General features: G+C 41.5%; 1 protein-coding gene across 1 annotated transcript in view; it reads right to left on the bottom strand.

Annotated features, from left to right (window-relative positions):
- Positions 1-17,848: 17,848 nt before the first annotated feature.
- The window catches only part of RAB3C (RAB3C, member RAS oncogene family), a 114,826-nt gene continuing 108,241 nt past the window's right edge, over positions 17,849-24,433 (bottom strand). The window contains exon 5 of the mRNA XM_039709934.1: positions 17,849-18,187. Within this exon, the coding sequence (XP_039565868.1) occupies positions 18,000-18,187 (188 nt within the window). The 3' untranslated portion in view covers positions 17,849-17,999. The remainder of the gene's footprint in view (positions 18,188-24,433) is intronic.

Raw genomic sequence — 24,433 nt, 5'->3', positions numbered from 1 at the left:
GGGTCTACTTGTGCATCTAGAAGGAACTTGAAAGATCCAGCACAAGAGTCAGCATTAGCTCTTCTATGTATGGAAATATTCATGGCTAGAGTGGATGGGGTTTTTTTAAGCACCCTGGTCTAGTGGAAGTTGTCTCTGCCCACGATGGGGCAGGGTTGACACTAGATGATCTTTAAGGTCCCTTCCAACTCAAATCATTCTATGGTTCTGTAATTCTGTGATCCCCATGGATAGCCCAAGACATTTCCTTTTCCTCCATATGTCAGTGTGTGATTTAATGTTAAAAGAATCTGGGAGAGCTAACAGTAACATCCATGAGTCTGGAGAAGAGATTTTCCACTAAAATGACAAGAAATATCTCTCGCTCTGTAAGGCTCCTTTCTGTTCAGGATTTTGCTGGGAGGGACTGCTGACTGAAGATTTTCTGTGACTGTATCAGTGCCTTCTGGCCATCAACAAAGGCACTCCTGCAGAAGCAGATGATGCTCCCACTGCAGATGTGGTTACCAAGTCCAGCATATTTTTATGGCTCTCCAGCTTCTTGGACACTGGACCATGTTGCAGTATTCTGTGCAGTCACTAATGGGCCTCTACATTTCTAGTTCTGCACCAAAGTAGTCTTCACCTAACATTAGGGCAGGCAGCAGGGGAGCAACTGATCCCCTCAGAGTGCTGGTGCTCTCTGGTCTGCTGTAGGGACTACCAGCAGGCATAAAAGGTCGCTCATCAAATACAGGTGCAGAACATGGTTGTGAATAACTACAGGTTACACAATGTTTAGCTCTGATCATCCTGCCCTCCCTGTCCTACTAAGCTCTGTTTCCCCTTGAGAAGGGCACCAGGGCAGTATCTTCAAAAAGAAGCAGCAACAGAGTTTCCTGGTAGGAAAGATGCTTTCATGGTCTGAAATTGCATCCATGTTCTCTGCTCCAGCTTTTCTTACTGTTTTCACTTTTCACTCAGTATCGGCAAATTTTCAAAATCTTTTCTGAACCTGATACTTCCTAATTCTTATGTGGCATTTCTTCCACCCAACCACGTAATAAATGGCTTTATTCTCTTCCAGATATCTCCGTAAGGTCTGAATTTGCAACCTCTGTCGTGCTGCCTCTTACAGTTGCAAGCACCTTTCCCTGTCTGACAGCTGGGACCCTGCTCTGCTGTGGGACCTCCCCAGTCAGTTTAAACTGAGAAAGTGAGAGAGGGTGAAACTGTAGGAGATGCAAGAAGCAGGGTCTGTTGGGAGCAGGGATGAGTCTTCCCAGGCTGCTCTTGGCCTGCTAGGAAAGCATGATGTTTATGACACCACTCTTTCTCACTCTCAGACACACCATTCAGAGACAAAGCCTTGGCCAGCAGAGCAAGCAAGTGACAGCCAAGACAAGGCAGGGGCATAAGAGAGTGAACGTGGGCATGGAAAGTCCCTTGGCAGGTCACAGCAGCCCTCCACATGAAAAGCCACTGCAGAGCCAACTCTTGCCTCAAATGACTTGCTCTGCCTCCATTTCTGGGCTTTTATTTTCCTGTTTTTAATGCTTCATGCTCTTGTGAGCAATGATTACTGACATTGCTATATAAATTAGAGCTGAAATATTTCTCCTAACTGCTTTCTGCAGGCATATTAAGGCAGAATGCTGTGATCTGAGAACACAGACCCTGGACAGCAAAGCTGAGGGCTGTATGCTGTGCTAGGATGTCTCCCTTGGGAAAAAAAAAAACCACAACTATTATAGGAGTTGCATCTTGAAATGAGAAGCGAAGGGAAAGATTGGGAGGGAGAAACCCATAGCTTTAGTAGGTATCGAATGGAACATAAATTCTGACCTCCATCCCCACTCCATGAGCAAATTTTTGGGCAGCAGCATTGGCAGTGCCCTTTCCCTCAGCTACCCTTCGCTTCCACTTAGTCACAAAGGGCAAGAGCATATATTCCTTCCCTAAAACCCTCAGAAATCAGATTGGCATCCTTTCCAGTGGTGATGACTCTGGAAGGCAACACTGCTTTGCATGTGGATCTCTTAAGAGATATTTCTGCATTGTATACAAGAGAGGTTAAGAAGGTACAGCACCAGGTAACACATGAAGGGAGCTTTTGTGTCCTTATCCACATTTCCTGCTGACATAATGAAGCTGGGGCTTGGAAACCTGCGTGGCTCACTAGTGAGGGCAGAATAATTGTGCATCATCTGCCTGAACTGATCATCTTTTCACCTTGCCTTCTGGCTGCCTGGGGGCATTTGAGGTGTGGGGGATGAGAGCAGAGAATCAGTCACTTCTTCCATAAAGGATTGGGGCAGGAGCCCTTGATATTTTAGAAGGTGATCATTTGAGAACTTGCAGCCAGTTCTAGTCTGTCTCGAAGCCTCTATTTAATGTAAATGCCTGCCCCGGGCCTCCAAACCTGGTGGTCCCATATGTGGGTTGATAAAAGGATGAGGAGGCCTGAGATGTCCACAGTCTGTGCTCAGTGAAGAACAGGGCCAGACTGTCCCCAGTCACTCCACATCCCCGTGTAGTGTACTGCCCAGGTAGAGGAGCACAATCAGGAGCAGGCCCACCTCTCCTGGACAGTGAGTTAAAAAGAAACATATTTGGTGTTCCTGCCCTTTCACTACTGGGTCTGTGTAGTAGCCTTTAAAATTGAGGTTTGGGAACCTACCTGCATAATAGATGTTTGGAAAAATGTCAGTATTTTTTTGAGCATTTTTCTGAGGAGCTAGTGTTAGACTAGGGTTTTGAAAGAAACTCCAGAAAGTATCAACTGCAATAACATCATGTGAACTAGCCGTAGAATACATCATTTTAATAGACTGTAGCTTTGTATGCCTCATGCCTGCCATATGGCAAACCAAGGTAGTTCATAGTGTGCTAAACCTATACACTGAGTAGAATTTCCTTGCTTTGGTATCTTGGTGAATCCTCTTCCCATGTTATGTCAGGATACTTTTACCACTAGAAAATAAGAGGCATTAACTTGCAAGGAAGGAGACCTGGGATCAGGTGGGGACAAATATATTAGGGGGAGACACAAAACCTCTGCTTACACAAACAGGAAAATGTGATTATGGGGCCCATGTTAAAGCTGTGTGGGTGAGAAGCTCTTTTTGCCTTCTGGCTCTCTGCCCAGGCTACAACAGGCTGTGTGTCCTGTGCAGCAGCAGCTCCTGCCTCTGGCTGAATTGCAGGACCTAAACAGGAAAGCCTTTTAGGGTGGCCCTGTGAACCCATCTGGAAGTGCTGGCAAATGCACAACTAACCTTTTGGCTGAAAAAAACCACAGAATTTTGAGTAAGCTTCCAAACTTGTCAATGCTGAGTTGTTTCTGGCAATGGAACTATAATTTCTTGCCTTAGAGTTGGTAAGAAACTATTAAAAAGTCCCTTGGCACTAATTCTTCAGGGAGTTTCTAGCCCTTGGTCCGTGTAGAAAGGCTGAAAATGTGGGAGGTGTCATAAGCAGATGCAGCACTGTGGTGCTGAGCTGAAATGGGAAGCTGCAGGCCAGGGTGCCCACAAGGGATAGAAGAAGACCATCTTGGATAATTTTTATTTAGAGGCTCTTTTTTTTTCCTTTCTCACGAGAGCTGACAGCATGAAGCATTTCTCTTTCTGTCGTTCACCTAAGCACACACACGCACACACATCTAAACACACATCTCAGACGCACTTGGAGTACTGACAAGAAGCCCTATGTACCAGACAATAGAAGGGATGAAGCCAATATATTATATGGTTTTTAGGCGCCTATTTCACAGCTTTCCCGGAGTCAGACTCATGGTTCGGGAAGTTACAAGAATGACAATATTGAAGTCTTTAATTAAATGCAGAGTTGAAAAGTGCTAGCAGCTGCCACCAAAATGTGTGCGGCAGGAGGAGCAGGATGGGGAACGCATGGGAAAAAATAGGAAAGGGATGGAGGGGAGCAGAAGTTTTTCTCACGCTTGGATCCGCGAAGGTTAAAAGCAGCAGATTAGGATATCTCTCAGAGATCCATCAGACGGCAACAAGCTAAGAAAAAAGCCCCTTGTCGCCACATCGTGGCCAAGCGAGGCCACTCATTTCTGGCGTCGGTAACACAGCCCTCCTACCTTACCTGCTCTTCCTGAGCACCAAAACGGGGAAAGCTAGGCACACGTGTGAAGGCAGGCTGCGGGGAGCGACCCGCGGGGAGGCTTGCGGAGTGGCGGGGGCCCGGCAGCGCAGCTGCGCGCCGCGGGGCCCGGGACAGCCGGGATGGGGGCCCGGGATAGCCGGGATGGGGGCCCGGGACAGCCGGGATGGGGGCCCGGGACAGCCGAGACTCGGGGCCCGGGACAGCCGAGACTCGGGGCCCGGGACAGCCGGGATGGGGGCCCGGGACAGCCGAGACTCGGGGCCTGGGACAGCCGGGATGGGGGCCCGGGACAGCCGAGACTCGGGGCCCGGGACAGCCGAGACTCGGGGCCTGGGACAGCCGGGATGGGGGCCCGGGACAGCCGAGACTCGGGGCCCGGGACAGCCGAGACTCGGGGCCTGGGACAGCCGGGATGGGGGCCCGGGACAGCCGAGACTCGGGACCCGGGACAGCCGAGACGGGGACCCGGGACAGCAGAGACGGGGACCCGGACCCAGCCTGGCTCATGTTCAGCTGCTGTCAGCAGGGGTCAGGGAGACAGAGTGACTGTACTCAGTCACTGGTGCAGCAGTGTGCATTGCAAGCTCTCTGAGCCCTCGCTTTAGCTCTCACCCTGGTTAGGAGAGCAGCTCTTAGGGATCAACACCTCTTATACCAACAGACTGTGTTGCATGCCTACTTGCCCTGTGTTTTGCAGAGAATGGAATGTACAGCCAGAAAACACAGTGAGGCTTAGTTCTCAAAACTGACATTCAACTACAGAGATAAAGGAAGTGGTAAAAGTGGATTCACAAGATGGGGTAGGTAGCTCAATCTGTTTACCAGGCTAAGAAGCAGCCTGGGGTTGAGTGAGTGGTTTAAAAACTGAAATTACTTCCCATGAAAGCTGACATGACAAAAGATTGCTCCTAAGGCCAGATGCTCTGCTGTGTAGCAGGTGACAGGACAGGTCCCTGCCAGGTGCAGCTGTACTGCACAGAACAGTGTGGCTGCAGCACACACACATTAGAGAGCTATGGAATGCGACCATGAGCTGTAGAGAGAGGCACCCACCTCTCCTTCCAAGGGGCAGCGGGAAAGGGGACTGCAAGGCTGTTGCGGGAGATTTTAAACTGTAGCATCTATACAGGGTGTTGGAACAACACAAGGAAGGTTCTTGCTGTGAGACCATAAAAGATGGTGAGTTAAAAGATATTTCTGGCATTTGATTTTCATTTCAATGCAAAGAAAAGGAAAAACAGGGAAGGAAAGGAAGATTTTCTTTTATGAGCCTGCCATTACCAGGCAGTTCAAAGTTATGCTGAAATAACACAGCTAGTTTGAAAACTGGGCATGCATCACAGCAGTGGACTACTGGACTGCATCACAGCAGAGTGAGGCTCCAGCAGCAAGTTCTGTTGACCATCCCCTGGGATCTCTGTAGTTAGGTATGCATAGCCAAAAGTGCAGGACCCACAGCAGGATTTATGAAGTGCTGTGTCAGGGCTCTGACAAACCAAAACTTCTTGGACCCCTAAAATGGACAAAAGAACTAGGTCATTGTTGATTTACTAACTTTATTCCTATTCTTGGAGAGTATTGCCCTTATATCAAGACTTTTTGTAAGTCTTATAGACACGCCCTCCTTTTTCCCTTTCCCCATACCTTCTTTTAGCACTATAAGAGCATTAGCTATGTGATTCCCCACTGTTGCACTGAAGAAGCACCTTTGAGAAGATGCAGTGCTCAGAAACCTCATGCCTGGATCATGAAGGGTGGCTGAAGGCAAACAGACAGCCAGAAATGTGGCTGTCCACAAAATCATAGTTTCCATTGCTCATACTTGGAAGTAGCTTTGCATGGTATCTGTGGTCACCAAAACCATCCAGGCCCAGCTCCTTTTCCCTGTGGCTTGTCTGTCATTAGTGTCATTCATGTATGCATGTTATATGAGTGCAACATTTATCCACAGCTCTCCTGGTACAATGAATTGTTCTTCTGGTTATGTGGCCTCATTAAAAAAAAAAAAAAAAAAGAAGACTCACATCCCAGAGTCCCAACACAGAAAGGTCAGTTTCTCTTTGGAATATAAGTGGTAAATGAAGGAGAAAGAGTCTGTCTGCTTAGCACTGAGAAAAAAAAAAAAAAAAAAAAAGAAGAAGACTCACATCCCAGAGTCCCAACATAGAACGGCAGAACAGTCAGTTTCTCTTTGGAATATAAGTGGTAAATGAAGGAGAAAGAGTCTGTCTGCTTAGCACTGAGACACCAAGGCTTCTTACACAGCCCACTAGTGAGCCCAGTGCAGGAGGGATGCCTGTTGTCAGCACATCTCCAAAATGTAGTTCTGTGATTTCTCCCTTTTTCTTGGTTAGCAGTTGCCAGGTACCTGCCACTCTGAGTTAGTGATTTGTGCATTATGGGACTGTGCAGACATGGATTATATTTAAACAAGATTGGTAAGGCAAGAGAGAAGGTTGAGCAGACTAATAAATTGTCTTTCTGGCTTCCTCTGAAATGTAATAATGAAAATATTATCTGCTAAAGAAAGACGAAGAAATCCCTCCTCTAATGGTTTGGAAATCTCAATTATTACATGTCAGAAAAATAATTAGTAGAAGAAAACTGGGAATCACATGCAGAAGAGGAATTAGACAATTTCCAGATAAAAATGTTAATCCCAGGACCATATACTTATGTCCCTTAATACCATGGTACAGAAAACACTTATGCAATAGAAGCAGATGGCAGCCAGACTATTGACCAAAGGCATAGGACTCCTGAAATGAATGAATGAATGGCTGTATCTGAAATCCTGTGTGTGCTAAAGGTTGAATGACCTCCTTCATCCTTTGTGTCCGTGTAAACTTGACACGGACACAAAGTACCTCCATCCTTGTCCCCACTCCCTGCAAGATAAAAGGAAGATATTTAACCAGCTTGTCTGTAATGTTAGTGAAGATATTTTTATCCTGCACAGACACAAAGCAAGATTTGCTCCATGTTGGCAGTTACAGAGTAAAACCTTGGTGTTTTTCTGCTATGCCAGGTGGCATGTGGATGGTTATGTGCCCTCATGTAGCAAAGGCGTCAGAAAACTCGTCCCCCTATTGTTAATTACTGAAGAGACAAACTTCAGTTTGAAGTGGGCTTTATTTTCCACACAATTTATGGTGTTGTTCCCAAACAGAAATAAAAGAGATGGCCCAAAGGCAGGTTCCACCTGTGACACTGAGCAGACGCTGCCTGAGCTGATGGCCGCAGGGTGCAGCTGGCTGGGCTGATGCGCTGTGCTGCTGGCCTGCACAGGGGCTGGAGCTGCTGGGGCCAGGGGCTAAGCCTTCTCCTGCTTGGATAAGTATTAAAGAAAACAGTAAAAATGAAGATACACCTCTTAGGGCAATCTTCTTGAAAGAAAAGCAGGGCAGAGTGTTTCATTCCTAGAACCCTATCTAAACTTTAAAATCTCTAGTCTGGTTAGATGCAGTTATTCTGTGTGACATCCCCAGATGTTCTACAGCTATTCCTGGACTTATTTTCTAACCACATTTCATTGTTTTGAAACAAGAGTATGCACTTCCTGGGGCCTCAGAACACCCTGTAGGGGCCCCAGAGTGAAGCTGCTCTGCTGTGAGTATGCTGACTGTCTGCACCTGGCACAGTTGTTTTGGGTTAGCTACACTGCCTCAATAGGGATGATAATTTGGCAATTCAGGGGCACTCTTCACAGTTGCTTGAACAAGAGGAAAAGGCTGTATCTTCTCAGGAAACCACGATGCTGCTTGTGGAGGCCCCAGATAACCTCCTTGGGGCAGCTGTTGGGAAGTGAAGAGTGTAATACCAGAGTTTCTAACTCTCAAAGACAATGCTTTTTATCTTCCTAACAACTGGGAGTTCGGAAGATAAACTTTCACACAATTTTTCCTCAGGTGGAATGGTCTCTGGTCTCATTTCCCATTGTACTGCAGTGGGTTGCAGAGAAGCCTAAGCTGCTCTTAGGCTTAGCCAGGGCTGGAGTGTCTTTCCATCCTGTTACTCCTTCAGCACCTCCAGCTTCTCCAACCCCAGTGGAGCATTAGGACCAGGCCCAATGGAAGACCCTGTGGCTGGGATATCATAGAGAACAGGATGTCATGCCAGCTTCCTGCCGCCTGTGCTGCTGCTGATGATCTGTGTTCACCTTGGTTTAAAGCACATCCCTTTCTTGCATGCGACAGTTAAGCTGTAAATCTCATGTCCTACAGTTAATTTCTTCAGGATGTTGCATTAGTGCCAACAGATACACAGGTGTAGAAAGACACTTCATATTTTTGAAGGCACCTCTGTTTTTCACTTTGCAGCTCAAGAGTTACACAGATCTATATAAAAACCAGCTAACCCTCAGTTTTCCATTACCTTGCTGAGTCCCCTTACTTGGGTGTAAGCCAGAGTTTGTTTTTCTCAGTTTTGGTGGATCATATTGCTAAGTCACCCACTCTTACTTCACTGGGATATTCTTCCTGTTTGACTTTTTGTTTTGGTGGTGGTTAGAGACATTTTGTCTTCAGCCTTCTAACTGAAAATAGGATAAAAAATGTTTTCCTCGAGCAAGAAATACCTATTGCTGAGAGAGGTTTTATCCTTGTAGATCACTGTTCTCATCTACCCATCTGTGATTTTCTCTAGTCTAGTTCTTTAAAAGTTTCAGCATGTTTAAAATAAAATAATTTCAAAAATTCTCTCATTCCAAGGTATCCATCAGAAATCATCTGTTTTTCCCCTGCTATCCTTCCCCTCTTTTACCTAATTTTTTTTGCCTTCCACTCTCCCTAATATACAGGGCAAGTACATCAGAGCCAATCTTGGAGAGCAGTGGAATGAGGGAGGTAGATGAAGACACTACGTTGGCCAATAAGGAAGGAAGGAAGGAAGGAAGGAAGGAAGGAAGGAAGGAAGGAAAAGTTTCATTCTCAGATGTGATTTGATGACGAGTCCATGCTACAAAGAGATGCTGTATGTGTGAGGCCAGTGAGCTGCACAAATAGACCCTTCAGCAAAAACCTGTCTAGAGATCTAGGATCACAAACAGCAAGCAAGGAAGCACTCACTGTTGAGAGAAAATCAAGCAATTATCATGAGATATTTTGCAGATGAGATGTAAATATACTAGAAAAAAAGGGGAACTTTGCTGGGACACCATAGAACAGTGAGAAGGGATGTGTGCTAAAGTTTGTAGGTAGACATGTGCTCTCACGAACTGGGTGGGGGCAGAGGATGGTGCAACCTGATCAACATATTGATTGAAGATTAGGATTTATGTGGAGGGAAAATAAGGAGCAGGGTTCAAACTGGAAAAAGTATGTGTGTAAGTGCTGGAAAAAGCATAAACTGGACACTGATGCATCATAATTTGTGTGAAATAACCACCCACCACAACTAAGATTACATGATCAAGTGTCCAAAAAACACATATACTGTTAAGCAGTTTAGACAGTGAAAAATCAAAAGAAAAAACCTTGCCCTATTTTAAAGGGTCAGCTTAGAGGCAGCATGCTTTTGCTAGGAAAATGTCTAACAAATCTTTCTCCTTCAGACTATTAGGTCAAAGTCCCCAGTGAATTCTGTGGAATTCGTATAGAGTACAGTCACCAGTGCTACTGAGAGGATATTAGTGAAATGAATTATTGCAGATGTGATATCTTTGTCAATTATTTAGTCAAAAATGAAGTTATTCTTTTCCAGTTTTAGTAAGTTAATGAAATAAATGAAGGGAGAGGGGTGGGGTGTAAGACGATGTCACCACAACTGAGATATTCATGAATATAGTCTCTTGAATATTTATTGTAATTGCAAAAAGGAAAAAAAAATCAGCAAAAAAGGTGAACAAAACAAAATGCACTTAGTATACAGAAGTCACATACAAAAAGAATATCCAATGGAATACACATGGTTGCTACATCAGCACAGAATTAAAACTCTCCATGTGGATAAAACTTGTACTGAACATTCAGACAAGAGCTTCCATGGATTTATGGAGAAAATTCACAAAATTTATCACTCAGCAGCATTTTAGCTAACATATTTTTTGAAACCACAGTAGCTATATTGAAGTAAGAGTTGGGGGTGAAGGCACAGATTGAGTCTCACCCCCTCACAAAGGTATCCTAAACACATACTTCAATTTTTCTTCAAGAACAGTTCAGCAAACAAGCTGGTTTGAGAGAACCAGAACAGCTACATGTTATCAAGAAAAGCATTTATTTTTGTGCATGTAATCACATGTCTGTGAGGAATTATAAAAAAGCCAGGTAAAATTGTCTGCCAGCCCTTGAACTGTCAGGTCACTTAACAATGAAAAGTTTAGCGAGTCCTGTAGCAGGCTGTACATTTCCATTTTAGTGGTAAATCATATTCTGACTGTTACTTTGTTGCTCAGCAACAATGATGCCAAGAATTTTTGTATTAAGCAATCCCAAATTTATATCCACATACATTTTCATTTCACTCTGATCTATATAATTTTGCAGAAGTTTTAATGGCATTAGGTAGAAAAAAAGTTTTTTTTAAGGACTTTTCATATCATTGCAAGTACTGTCTTGTGCTACTTCATGTAATTTGGCTACTTTGCTTTCTCAGAGAATGTATTTGATGGCATCAGAATGGAAACCTGTGATACTGGTTTCCAGTAGGCCTTAGAATTTCATTCTTTTCCAGATCAAGCAAATTTTAAAAAACCAAAACAAAGCAACAAAAAAACCATAACTTACACAACCTTATATATGGTCACAAAAATGCATCAGATAAAATTAAAAATCTACTTATGTACCTTTTAGCTTGGTACTAATGAATATATGTGTATATTTTAGGAAAATTGTCTGGCAAAACCAATTCCCCAATTCTTCCCCATGGCCCAGACTCAGTGGCCTGTCTCTGTTTAGTAAATTCCCAATGCAGATGACACATGCCTTTGAAGCTGGAGATATAGCAAAAATTAACAGAATGAGCTTTTCTGCAGGCTCTATGGGCACAGCTGGGAACCCATGGCAGATCAGTGATTCAGGGTTTAAAGTCTCAAATGTACCCAAGGGTGTTGCTGAGTACTGATAGCCTTGCTCACCTTCTTAGAAAACCATTGGAATTATGCAAGTGAGTAGGAATAAATACATTCTTGGATGTCTCCTTTTAATTTCATGGTTAGATTCTGGCCTGTATTTTGTTTCCATTTGTACCTCGGCTTTTTTTCCTAATACTGGAGATGCTGTAGTTTGAAGGCCGTGTAAAACGGAGTGGAAATTGTGGGGCAGTATCTTTAAGGAGGTATATCTTCCATCTTTAGTATTTAGAGAAGTTAAGAAACTTAATTGTCAAAAGTGACCAGTTAAGGTCACCTTCCACTCTGCTGTGCTGCTGACAGTGACCTTGAAGCTGTTTGCAAACCAGGGCACCAACCAAAGTCTGACAAGTCATCTGCAAGAATATTGGGTACCCCTGTTTATTATTTCAGGCAAGTATTATGAGTTACCTGTATCAGATTAAAGAAAACCTGTCCACATGATATTATGCAATTCAGGCATACAGAGCATGTAACTGACTCTTTAAGAATAAATAATTAACTCACCATAAATGCTGAGCTCTAAGAGATTCTTTTAATGCTTCTAGAGAACATGCTTTTAAAAATATAGGCAGACAGTTTATAAATGGTTTAAAGCATTTTCTGATGGAAGGCCTGTCCCACTAATGTGTGTAACATGACAATTCTCAGAAAGGGACACTCAAAACTCTAAAAGTAAAATTGACATGCACTTGCAGTAAACATACAAATATCTTTAACCATAGTCATATATATGAAAAATAGCTTAAGGTACTTAAGAATATTCTTACACTACACTGGTAAAGTGTTTACTATATAATATTTCTACAAGACGTGTACATTTACTAGAAATCTTAAGCCACACAGGCATCATCAACAGCTCATCACACATACATGATGCTTTTCCCTTTCACACAAGTTTATATACACTGAGAAAATAATTAAATATTGCACTTATTGGCCCATGATTCCTCAGTCTTGAGGTATTCAAAAATAGAAAAAATATCTATTTTTATAACATTTTTTCATGCAACATGTAAGACATTTGAAATACACGAATGCTAGTATATAAGTTACACATTGTGATGGTCCAACTGAGTCACAACACATCTGACATTACTTACAAAATACCAAACAGGAGTTACACCACAAACATTTCATATATCACTAGCTGCAGGTACATGTCAGAATTACTTGAGGAAATTTATCACCAGAAGTGGCAAACAATTTCTATCTAACCTTCACTTTTGCGTGTTATAGGTGAACGTGAAGTTATGGGGAAGTCAGGACTTTTGCTTCTCCCCCAGATCAGATTCCAAGTACCTTATAATACAGATGACAAGCCATCTACTTCTGCTGGAACCCTGGTTAATAAACTTATTGTCTTCAAATATAACTAATTTGATTTCCAACAGTAATGATAATTTAAGGATGAATTTGGGAAAAGTGGTACTGAATATAAACAAATAACAGTGGGAAATTAATGTCAAATATGTACTTCTGTATATATGTGCGTGTAATATGTGTGTTGTCACAAATTCTGCTTCACTGAATATCCATGGATAAACAAAAGGAAAAAAAAAAGATTAATTTGCAAAGGTGAACTGCATTTACCCCTAAATAAAACTGGTAGAGTTAAATAATTGAAATAAGTTGCCTTTTTAAATGAGACTGGAAAAGTAATCAGCCTTGGAGAATCTGGAGTCAGAATGTATGAATCAATGGTGCAAATTAACACAACTTATTCCTCTGTTGGTATAAGTGAAGATATGTTACTAAACCCCCTGAGGATGTATCTATGAGCCTTCAAACTCATCGTTTCACATTGCTAAATCTGTCATGCTAAAGAACTAGGCTTATACATTGTGAGTCTATATGAAACAGGCCAAGGAGGAGTCAGTTGAAATTTAGTTAATGCCTGTAAAAATGTAAATAATAAATCTTGCTTCTCTAAAAAAAACAAATATAGAAAACAGTAGCTTGGGAGTGGTGGAATTTGTAAGGGGGTTTCTCTTGGAATGCAATTGCAATATCATTTGTCTGCTCCAAAGGAACAAATGCATAACCACCAAATGTAGAAATTTTGCTACTTTTTTTCCCTAAAAATGGCAAATTTAATGCATTCTCAATGTTAGGATCAAACTCCAGCAAATTTTGTGCATCCCAAAATAAGACTTTATTTCTAAAATAAAGAAGATGCAGGTGGTACAGCTGAGCTGAGCAGACTGGGAAGAAAATTTAATCTTTCAGAGTGATGCTCTGGAAAAGGCCACAGGGATGTAGTTGCTCAGGTAATTTCTTTAGGTGTTGCATTAAGTATAAGCACAAAGGAACAAACAATTCCAGCTAACAGTCACTTACACAGCTGTTCAGAGAGAAAGAGTATTTTCTGACAGAAAATTAGGCTAGTCCATATTTATTTAAAACACCAAATGAACAAGTCTAAATAAACTAACCACCACCACCAAAAATAACAGACACAGTATTAAGTCAGTTGCACTTGTAACTTGCGAACATGAACTCTTAAAGGAATCAAAAACATGCATGTGAATGTTCAGCCCAGCAGGGCTGGCTAGCTGTTTGGCAGGTTGCTGCCAGAGGCACCACAGGAACTAGTCAATCCCCATGTTCCTGGGTGCTCCCCAAGTATTTTCTGACCAGTAGCTTGAAGGTGCAGAAAGCAGCACATTGTCAGAGCATGATAAGGCTGGTGCATGGCCCATGCACAGGATTTGCTTGCTGCTATAAGCTTTAGTCTAGACCATAACTCGGAAAAAGGATTGCGTAGTATTAGTTCAGCTTCAGCTGGCACTATGTAGCTCAGGATTCTTTGCCCAAAAGCATCTCATCTCTCAGAAATTTAACAGATTCTGTTTATTAACTGCTGTATCTCACAAAATGGCTTAATCTCTCCTGAAGCGGCTATCTATGGCTGGACCAACGATTTGCTGGGACATTCAGTCTTATTTCTATGTTGAAAGCAAAAAAAAAAATTAATGCAAGGTGTGCAAGAACTTTTTCACTTGTGATGAGGCTGAAAGTAGTTTTGTTTCTGCTATCCCAATTTTCATCTGAGCCCTCCCCTTTTCCATCACAAAACATGGTGCTTTATAGCCTGGTACTTGAAGGACCTGTGCCACAGCACTGGGTAGATCAGGGATATAAGCAAAACCTGCTTGTCTCCTCCAGGAACTTGTAATCAGCGACTGCTGCATATATGTGAAGAACAAGGCATTGATAGTTTAAATTTAGGCCCTTGATCAAGTTGTAACTGGTTTTTCAAAAATGTTCAGCCTACCTGAATTTAAGAAAACTGTATTCTATCCTGTAAGTCAAGAGGAACGGAACCAGATTGACACAGGCTGTTGTTGGATATTCTATCTCATAGGAGGCCAAGGAATAATTTTACATAGAATGAAAATTCTAACACTGCTAGTCCCCTCAGAATTTTTGGAATATTTGAGGAAGGCATGACAAGTTACTTCTCAAAAGCTTTTCTGTTTTTACTGTTTCTCCACAAAAGGTAAGTTCTATTTGAGAGAGGTACTGAGATCATGATGCTCATGATCTAAATGTGACCAACTTTATAGCAGAAAACAATATGGCTGTGAAACGTGTGACTGCAAAAGCCAACCTGTGATGGAAAATCAAAGCCTACTTTTCTGACAGTAGGTAACCCAGTTTGGAAAGGTAAAGCCTGCTTGAACTTCCACATGTTCAATTTCAGAGAAAGTCATGATAGGATAAATTTGGTTTGATGGTACCACAGCAGGTCATCCTTTCCAAGCTTCTACTCAAAACAGTGTCAACTGAGAGGGCTGAGTGGTTTTCACAGGGTTTTAGTCTCATCTTGAAAAACTCCAAGTATTTTATTTGAACATTTTAAAAATTAATCTAACTCTTAACTCCATGACAATGTCTGAGTTTTAGTACGAAGTTTTGAGGAGATTTTAGATACAGACTCATTCTCTGCTGCTGTACCTTTTAACACATTTTTAGCACTCTAAGGAATAACACTACTCTGACAACTGCTTCCCCCAGCCACCCCATCTCATGCAGAAGTTCAAATATGTGTGGAGGCCTAGCAGGTTAGTTGCCTCAGAAACTTGAAGCAGGGCTTCTCCTTAGATTTTGCTGTTACTCTTCTGCCCAGTCTCCTGATGCAAAGCATCAGGAGATGATGAAAATGAAATGAAAATGAAAAGCAATTAATTAATCCCATTTATGTAAAGAACTTTTTATCTATCCCTCAATTTGTTTGAAAAGATATATGCTAATAATGTTTTTCTACCACCAAGTCTAAACAGTCATAACCAGACAGGGAGGGTCTTAAATTCATTGCAATGGAATACTAACAAGGTGTGACTGCAGCAAGGGATGCCTTGAAGTATTTTTTCCTTATGGCACTGTGCACAGGAGATAAAAATTTCACATCAAACATCTCAGAGCAAAGCTGGAAGAATACTTGCACTTCTTGCCAAGGTGCATGATTCAGGATATGCCCAAGATCCTTGACAACGTGATTATGTCTGTCCCCTCCTTGCCTGAGATTGTTGAGATTAATAATACAACCTAAGACTTGTCTAAAGAACTTGAGAGCTGAAGTTTAATTCTGTCTCTAGGCTTTTCTGCTCCTTCTTCTCTAGCAGGAATCACTGACATAACAAGAAACATGGAAAAACTGCCCAGCAGCCATCTCAAAGGAAGCTTGCGCAACTTTGTACTGCTTCTTTTTTTCAATCAGCTGGCACCTAGAGTGTGAAAAGGTACTAGTGAAAGTCTCTCAGCACACTTAGCAACATGCTGTCTTAAATGGGGGAGGGAAATAAAGCACCCTGGAGAAAGAAAGGATCACCATGTGGATAGCACATACCTCTTCTACCTGGCTGGTCCTCCACTCTAAAAAAGAGGGTGCTTTCTCTTCATGGAGGTAAATCAGTCTCCATGTCTGCTAGGGGGAAAACTGCTTAAATAAACTAGCTAACAGGATAGACATAGTTCCAAAATCCAGACTGAAGACAGCATTGATTAATTTAAGTTGGGCAGCCCAGGTAGAACCCTCCTGGCATAACCTTTTTACATGTGCCTATATGCCTTGTTTGGAAGTACCTTTCATTGTTTCAAAGTGTATTTAGATTATTTTATCAAATTTTAAAAAGCAGCCATTTTCTCTTAGTGTATATCAGGAGTTACATAAGTACCTTCAAAAAACATAAACTGTAAAGAATGATTTCTCTGCAATTGTGAGTCATTCAGTGTACTATGTGTTATTTCCTTTTCTTTTATTTTTCAGATTTTTTCCATTACTGACAGTTTAAGCCTTGTCTTAAATTATGTCTAATTGGAAAAATAAAATAATCGGGACTTCTTCAGTTATGCTGTTTAGTTAAAAAAGGTCACTATGATGCAAGTAAAGCAGTTTTACAAAGTACTTTAGGGCACAGATATAAGAAACTTCCACCAATTACTAGAGGAGTAAAAACTGTAAAATATAATTATTTTAACACTTTACCATAAAAGAATTTGTGTACTTTATTCTGCTATTTTCACAGTTTTTTGCTGATATTTTCAATGTATTCAGCCTAAGATTAGAAATGTTGACAATTTTTTATTATTCCTAAAGTTTCAAAAATCCTAATTCTCTTACCAAAATAATTTTTTAAAAAAATCAAGCCAAACTTCAGTTTACTGATGCCAAACTTCAGTTTACTGACACCAACAGCCATTTCTGCATTAGGTCTGAGTAAAATATAGACATTTTTTAAAAAAATCAAGCCAAACTTCAGTTTACTGAAGCAACAGCCATTTCTGCAGTAGGTGTGAGTAAAATACAGACATTCATAGCCACTGTGGTGTTAGTTTTCTCAGTGACTGAATGGGAGATGAAATTTCTGAAAACTGAAGCATGCAGGTTTGACAGCAATGTGACAAGGCAGCTTTTGACTGTGAACAACCAAACACAATGGATTTGGCTCTGTCAGACATAATATAGGACTGTGTGGTTAATGTCTCATGCAGGCAGACATGGAAAGAGCTAGCTAGCCTTCTACTACAGGGGTAGGTAAGACTGGAATCTCCATAATGATGGAATGAGAAATTAAGTTCACTTTCATAAAATTATTAGACATGCAGCTCCTATGTAAAAGCAAATACACTAGCTGTCCAAACAGGATGAAGTACCTAATATCTCTGAGGCTCTGGACTGAATATCCAGTTGGAAATTGCTGATGAACAGTTGGGAATTTTGATGGCTTTGGGCCCAGGACCTAACTTTCTTCTGATTTCTGCAGTTTTCTGTCAGGATGTGTAACATAGTGAGTGTGGATTTTCCAAGGAAGGATGTGCTTCAGGAAGTGTCTCTTGTACAAGTGATCTGGCAGAATGAGGGATTTGCTCACTACAGGAATACTTCTAAATTCATTTTCATTCAGGAAAGTATACGGATGGCACCAGGAAGCTAAGTCCAAACACCCTGACCACTACCCTAAAAGTTCAACTATATAACTTGAAACTGATGAAGCGAGAGACAGTTATAGGCAAACATGGTCTGAGAACATGGCACCAGCTGAAGTGTGATGCAAAACAGTAAAAAGAAAAGAGAAATTAACATACACACTGCATGCAAAAGCCAGGTTCTAAAATATGGATCATCCTTTCAGACTAAAAACTGCTCCATCCCCATATGCGTATCTGAACAGCTGTTTTGCATCAGCTGATGCAAAACAAGACTGTTCTCCCAAATAAATTAATAAGACAGTATAAATAAAGGCATATAGACCATTCATAAATACTCCGTTGGCAATAGAACACACTGGAGCTGCCTTTGCTGATAGCTGCATTAGCAACTGCAGTTGGGCTGCTGTGGAGGAGGGGTGTCCTTTAGCTGTGTGTTCTGGTTGCTGGCAGCAATGGTGGGATTCGTCTCCAGACTTTCTGACATTTTGTCACAGATGATATCCACAAGTCGCTCAAACGTCTGCTTGACGTTAATGTTTTCCTTGGCACTTGTTTCAAAAAATTCAAATCCTAAGAAAATAAAGAACATGTTTATGTTCTAGGCATATTTCAGTATCTCCAATAAACATACAAACTTCTCTTGAGCGAGAGACACTCAGAAAGGAAACACATGAGAGCACACATATGAAAGAAGAGCAGTAAAAATTGTAACACAATCAGAGTAAGTACAGTAGTGCTACTGGCTTTATACAAGGCTGGATGAAGTCAGGACCACTCCAAATATATTCCCTTAGAAAAACTCTGCTTTAACACAGTTTAACCTAAAACTTGATACCCGTTTCAGAGAAATATTTTAGGAAAGCCCTATATGTACAAATAATGCTTGCAAAAGTACAGGTAAAAAACCAAGCAAGACAAGAAAAGGTTTTTGCAATTTGATAGTTACTAAAGTTAGATCTGAATCAATGGGACCAAAGGGATTTCCAGCTCCACAAACAGAACTAATAAAAAAAGAAAAAAAAAAAACCAAACAGAAATGCATATAAAGAAGAAAACATCTTAATTCATTTGTACAGAAGGACTTTTTATCCTATTCATTCCCAATGATTAGCCCAAAGCCAAAAACCATAGCTATCCTTAGCCCTTAAGGGACAACGGAATTTTTTCTAGAGCAGAGACAGCTGTTCTAAGCCCTCCAGAGACAGTTTTCCTAGGTTCTCTTCTCTGCTCTCATTTGTACCACATCTCACTTTCCACATGTGTCTCATTCATCTAGGCCAAGTTTGCAGCTTGGTGGTCAGCCTGCAACCTAGAAATATTCTGCCAGTGCTGGGTGTTCCCACATCCTTTGCAAAGAATTTGTGTTCTTTAATTCATTGTTTTCTAGGAATATTACCACATTTTTCCCAAGTTAGGGCATGCTCACCTGTTCCCTGATAATTCACAACTTTCTTCCATTCCTGTCTTTCCTCTACCAATAGGTTCAATATTGAAACAGTTTACAAAACATCTGATTCACTGGTAGCTTCTGTAAAGCACAGTCTGGCTTACCCTTTGTATAACTCTTGATTCCTTCTGATTAAATCTGAATGTTAATGTGCAATTAGCATTCTCTTTAAGTATGAGAAAAATCCCTGTCAGAAAATTTCAATTACTTGAAATTCCTGGCAGAAGGACAGAAAACAAATCTTTGTGGGTCTGGTGGTTTGGTTTGATTTTTTAATGTTTTATTTTATTCCCTTTTGAAAGGCCACAAGAAATTTAAATGCAAGTACTTTGGTCACATTAGTATTATGTATTCAGTATGCCATCTAAACAGAATGTAATCTACACATTCAGTCCTACAACTGTTGTCCATGCAGCTTTTGCAATTTGAGTTCTAGCCTAGAATTACTGCAGATAATTATATTTAGTTTGATGTGATAACCCTGCAAGAAGTAATAAGCAATGTACAAACTCAACCCTGCTCTGAATTTTTTTTTGTTTTTTTTAATTTATGTAATGTGCTGGACTGAAGTGTCATGAAGCACTAAAATGTTTAAATGTATAGAGCTAAGCACTGGCAAAAGCTAGTGTTCACAGGGAGATTCAGTAACAAAAGCTACAAATATTGTATAGGGATTTATTTTGTCATATGACTTGCCTGAGTATCAGAAAGTGTAAGGGTAAGCTCACCAGTAAGAGAATGCTTTGCCATGAAAACTTTTCATTCCTAGTTTCTCTGCAAAGCAGGAAAAATGTGAATAATAAAAGGCCTTCTACAACAGTTACATACAAAAATACAGTTTTAGTCTCTAAGATACTGCTTTAGTTTTGCTTTGCAGGCACATTTCCTTTGTTCTAAAACAGAAGGAAAAGGAGGAAAGGCAGTGCAGCATCACTTGCTGGTGGCTTTGGCCCTCCTGTAGAGCTCCATGCAGGAGAAAGCTGTTCAGATCATTTGGGAGCTGCTTGGGGAAAGGAAGATCCTCCACAGTTTCAGTATGCTGTGTCGAAACCCAGATGCAGCTCTACCCCAGAAATACACTCAAGAATCTTCCACAACTCTTAGTGTCTTCTCCACAGGAAGGAGGAGGAAAGCTGCTGTTCCACAGAGGAACAAGCAAAATCATAGGGCAGAAGGGTTGAGTAACAATGGGAGAGTGGTGCACCAAAGCTTTGGAGATGACAGGAAGAACACTGAATCTGAAGAAGATTTAGGAGTGGAACAGTTTTTACAGTTATAAAGATGGAATAATGAGCACATCAGATGATCATGAAATAGCAGATACGATATCTAGGTAAGAGATCTAGACAGAGAAAAGCAGAAAATGAAAGGAAAAGAGTCACAGAGAGGAGGCCCATGTCCAGAACTACTATAACAAAGATAAGATCAAGAAAATAGGCCCACTGTCTTGGTGAGGATATTTTGCATAAGAACATCATGAAAAACTTACAAGGCATCCATTCTCCAGATTAAATGGAGGGTTACAAAGTATCAAGCAGAAAATAATTGATTCAAATAAAATACTTTGGAGATTTCTATGGAATTTCAGGTGTGATTTCAATGTAAGAAGGAAATTGCAGTCATAGCAGTGATGTAGCTGGATATCAGGCTATGAGGGTGGTAATTGCTGGGGCCTGCTAGGCTAGGCTTTGCTGCATAGATGAAACAATGAACAGACCTGAGAGAAAGTGGCTGAGCACCCAATTGCCTCCACAATAAAACTAATGCTATATTCTTTACTGGAACTGTAGGGAACAGTTGGGAACCAGTCTGGGGAATTAGCCCAAACAGCTCCTTCTGTGTATAGACCTATGATACGTGCTTTTTTTATGCTTGAATGTACACATAAATATCCATCTTTCCAAGAAGAGAATGGGGCATACATGTGAGCTCCTTCCAGGCAGCTCCTGCTGTAAAGCAGATGCAGGTGCACATAGGTAAGACACTGTTCTCACAGGTGCAGAAATGGTGACACAGAAGAGTCTTTTGAAGCCAATTAAGACAGTTCAGAAAAGCTTTGTGCTTTTCAAAGTTTTTCGAAGCTGTCAAAGCATGGTATGTACTGAGCAAGTAGGACCAGCTGGATTACAAAAATTCAGCAGAACAGGAGTGCAGAATCTCATCTGATGCAGCCAAAGACACCATTACAAAGACTCTTGCAAGAGAGGCTCCTGTAGACAGGCAAACAACTGATTGTCGTGGGCAAGGGATTCAATTTTTCATGGGAATGTTACCTTGTGTAAGATACCCCAACAAATTATATTGGTTCTTTTGGCTGGTTCATTTGTTTACCAAAATCCCTGCCTGTGAAACAATTTCAAGGGGCTACATCGAATTTTTCCTAGCAGAGTGTGCTTGGAATCAGCACTAGCATTGTGTTTGTTTTCATTTTCTTATGGAATATTCTGCATATCTTTTTTTTCTCCATAATACCTCCTTCTCTCCTGACTCATCTTGCAATTATTTTACTACTGGCTCTTAGACACAGCTTCATAAATCCCTGTGTATGACAGCCTAAGTTCTATGACTTTTAATACGTTTTTCAGGATTTTTTTCCCACTGTTCATTATTAATTGAGGGAAAATATTTCCATGAGAGTATAACTGTGAAGCGAGGCAGCTGTCTGGTTCTGCCCAGGGAAGCAGAGCTCAAAGAACACCATGTCCCCACCACCTGTGATGATCTGTATTGCTGATGTGGATGAGGCCAGGCAGAGGAGATTATTGCAAAGCCATGGCAAGCCCAAGAGGTAAGAACTGAAACTCAGAAAATCCAACACATCAAAGTGTTGCCTGAACATATGTACAAAGTGTGTGGAACGTGGAATATGATATTTTAAATGCTTATTTTGTGTTTAATTCTGTTTTCTTTTGCTGATTCCCTCTTTCCCTACTACTGACTCAAAGAAAGCTGGCAAGCTCTTGGCAGCTCCTACAGAGCACTACAGAAGCAGAGATAGACAGGGCACTGGCACAGTTCTGTTGTTCACCTGGTGATCTACAATGCACACAGAGCATTTAGATGGCTTTCCTGAATGATACACACAGCCAGAATTACTGATTCTGTACACTCTCTGCCTCACATGTGTGCTGATTCTGTATAGACTCCTTCATAACTGCTCATTTGCACTTGTTTATGTCTACTTTCAAAACACAGGAAAGAAAAAAATCCCAGAAAGCACAGTCATATGCAAAGAGAGGAACATTATGCACCCTCTCATCTTCCTGAGAAAACATGATATCAAGAGCACAGGCCAGATAGCAAACTTTAAGAACGTTTCCACAGACAATACAGACAAGATCTATGCTGATGTTTCACAAGCTGATCAGGAGGCATTTTGGTTTCAGAGTGTCTTTCTGCAATAAAGCAAATTTAATGCTCCATCAATAACTATCCTTCTAAACTTTCATGAAGACAAGCTTGAACTGTGGTCCTTAGTGCTGCTTTTGTCAGTGTCTTGTTCAGTCCAGAATTGTGAGGAGTAGTAGGAGACTGCAGCACCAGAGAAAGAAATGGCTGCAGGAAGCTGCTCCCTTTGTAAGAGCAGAATGTAAAAGGCAACCTCCAGAAAGTCATGGGAATTAATAATTTAACAATATCATTGCATATAAAGCGGAGTGGTTAATAAGGCTTTATCTTCTTAACATTGCATCCTGTGGGTAGTTCTGAGGGGGCACTGGCAGGCACTTACCTTCTTGCCTGCTATGAATAGTATCTAATAAGTTTTGCATTCACGTTACAGGCTGTCAGTCAAGGCAACTGCAAGACCTTTCTCCTCTGCTCAGATGTCCACTTCCTCAGAACTGTCAATATTTTTTAGTCAAAGGGAGAAAGGACACACATGGCATGACTGCAAAGGTCATCTCTCCTAGGAAACTGGGCTGAAAGTAGCTGGAGACCACTGCTGTTCTTCAAAGTGTCTTCTACATCAGCAACTGTTCTGGTTTGTTGTGGTTTGCTCTCTAGATCAATAGGATGGGATCTCTGCTGTCCTAACAAGCCCAGGTGCTGGACTATGATCAGAAAATTATTAAAACAACATTAAGCCTCAGAACAGGACTCTGCTCTCTGCTCTTTCACTCTCAGTGAAAGCAGTGATTTATCACAATTCAAGATAGAGAATTAAAAGGAAGATAAACAGTATTAACAGAAATGCTAAGGTATTTATCCAGTCTTTAGCATGACTGAATTTATTAATAGCAACAAAGCTAAAGGGGGACTGTCAGCTGTGGCAGAATGGGGAGACCCAAGGGGCTGTTACTGGTCATGCTCTAGCTAACATCTCATTTTCCAGTCTTTCAAAACAGAAGGTTTCATATAAATTCCAGTTGTATTGATTTTGATTGTTGTTTCCAGATACCTTTTAAATGGGTGCATTTGGATAATAAATTAGATTCCTGGCAAAGATTTTCTTTGTGTGTTTGCAGGAGACATGGGCTGAGCAAATCCTTGCTCCTCATTCTTATTAAATAACTTTGCTGTAATACAGCTCCCAGTACATAAAAGCAATGGAAGGTTGGCTTTACTCTCAGTAAAAGAACATCCTGGGGACAGGAGTCTGTAATTGCTCTGCCAATACCCTGTCTGTATTGTAGCTAAACAGAAGACTGGTATTTGTCAGTGCTGTCAGTCTGCCTCTTTCACCTGGAACCAACATTTGTCCATTAGAAAGAGCTAAAAACAGTGAAGGATGGAAGTTTGAACCAGCATATTGTAGCACAACACAATTATTTTCATTTTTAGTGCAAATTTAGATGCAGCCATATGTCTGTACTCTCTGAGCTGTGGGTGACCCTGCCTTGTGCACCACAGCCTCCAGTCAGCCACAGAGGCAAAAGAGAACTTGCTGTTCTAGCAAACTGTGTGCTGAGGTGTCAGTTCCCACTTGGTTCCTGATTTACATGCCAAAATTACAGCACTAAAAATGTCTCTTCAGTTCAGTGCCTAAACTCACAGCTGCCTAGAACACACAGCATGCCCACAGATGCCTAGTTGCCCCACGGGGTCATGCCCCTGGCAAGTGAAGGTGCACCCCAGTCCTGGTGCTGGGGAGCTGCTGCCTTGTGCCCCAGCCCTGGAAGGATTCAGAAACCAGTCGTGTTCCTGTTCCGTCTCAGCAGAAGCTCTGCTCTTGCAGGCTGGGTCAGACCACAAACAATTGCACCCTCTGTAAGACCTGACACCAACACTGACAAATGCCCCACTTTCAGGCCTACTGGCATGCTAAATGGTTTAATTTGAAGAAATGCAATCATAGCTCAATCCTGTCTCTGTTGTCTCCCTGGAAAAACCATTACCTACATAAATATATGAACCAAGAAGAAAATGAA

Source organism: Passer montanus, unplaced genomic scaffold (assembly GCF_014805655.1).
Source record: "Passer montanus isolate IOZ18808 unplaced genomic scaffold, ASM1480565v1 scaffold22, whole genome shotgun sequence".
NCBI lineage: Eukaryota > Metazoa > Chordata > Aves > Passeriformes > Passeridae > Passer > Passer montanus.
Note: the sequence above shows the minus strand (reverse complement) of the source record. Positions and strands in the feature narration are given on the sequence as shown.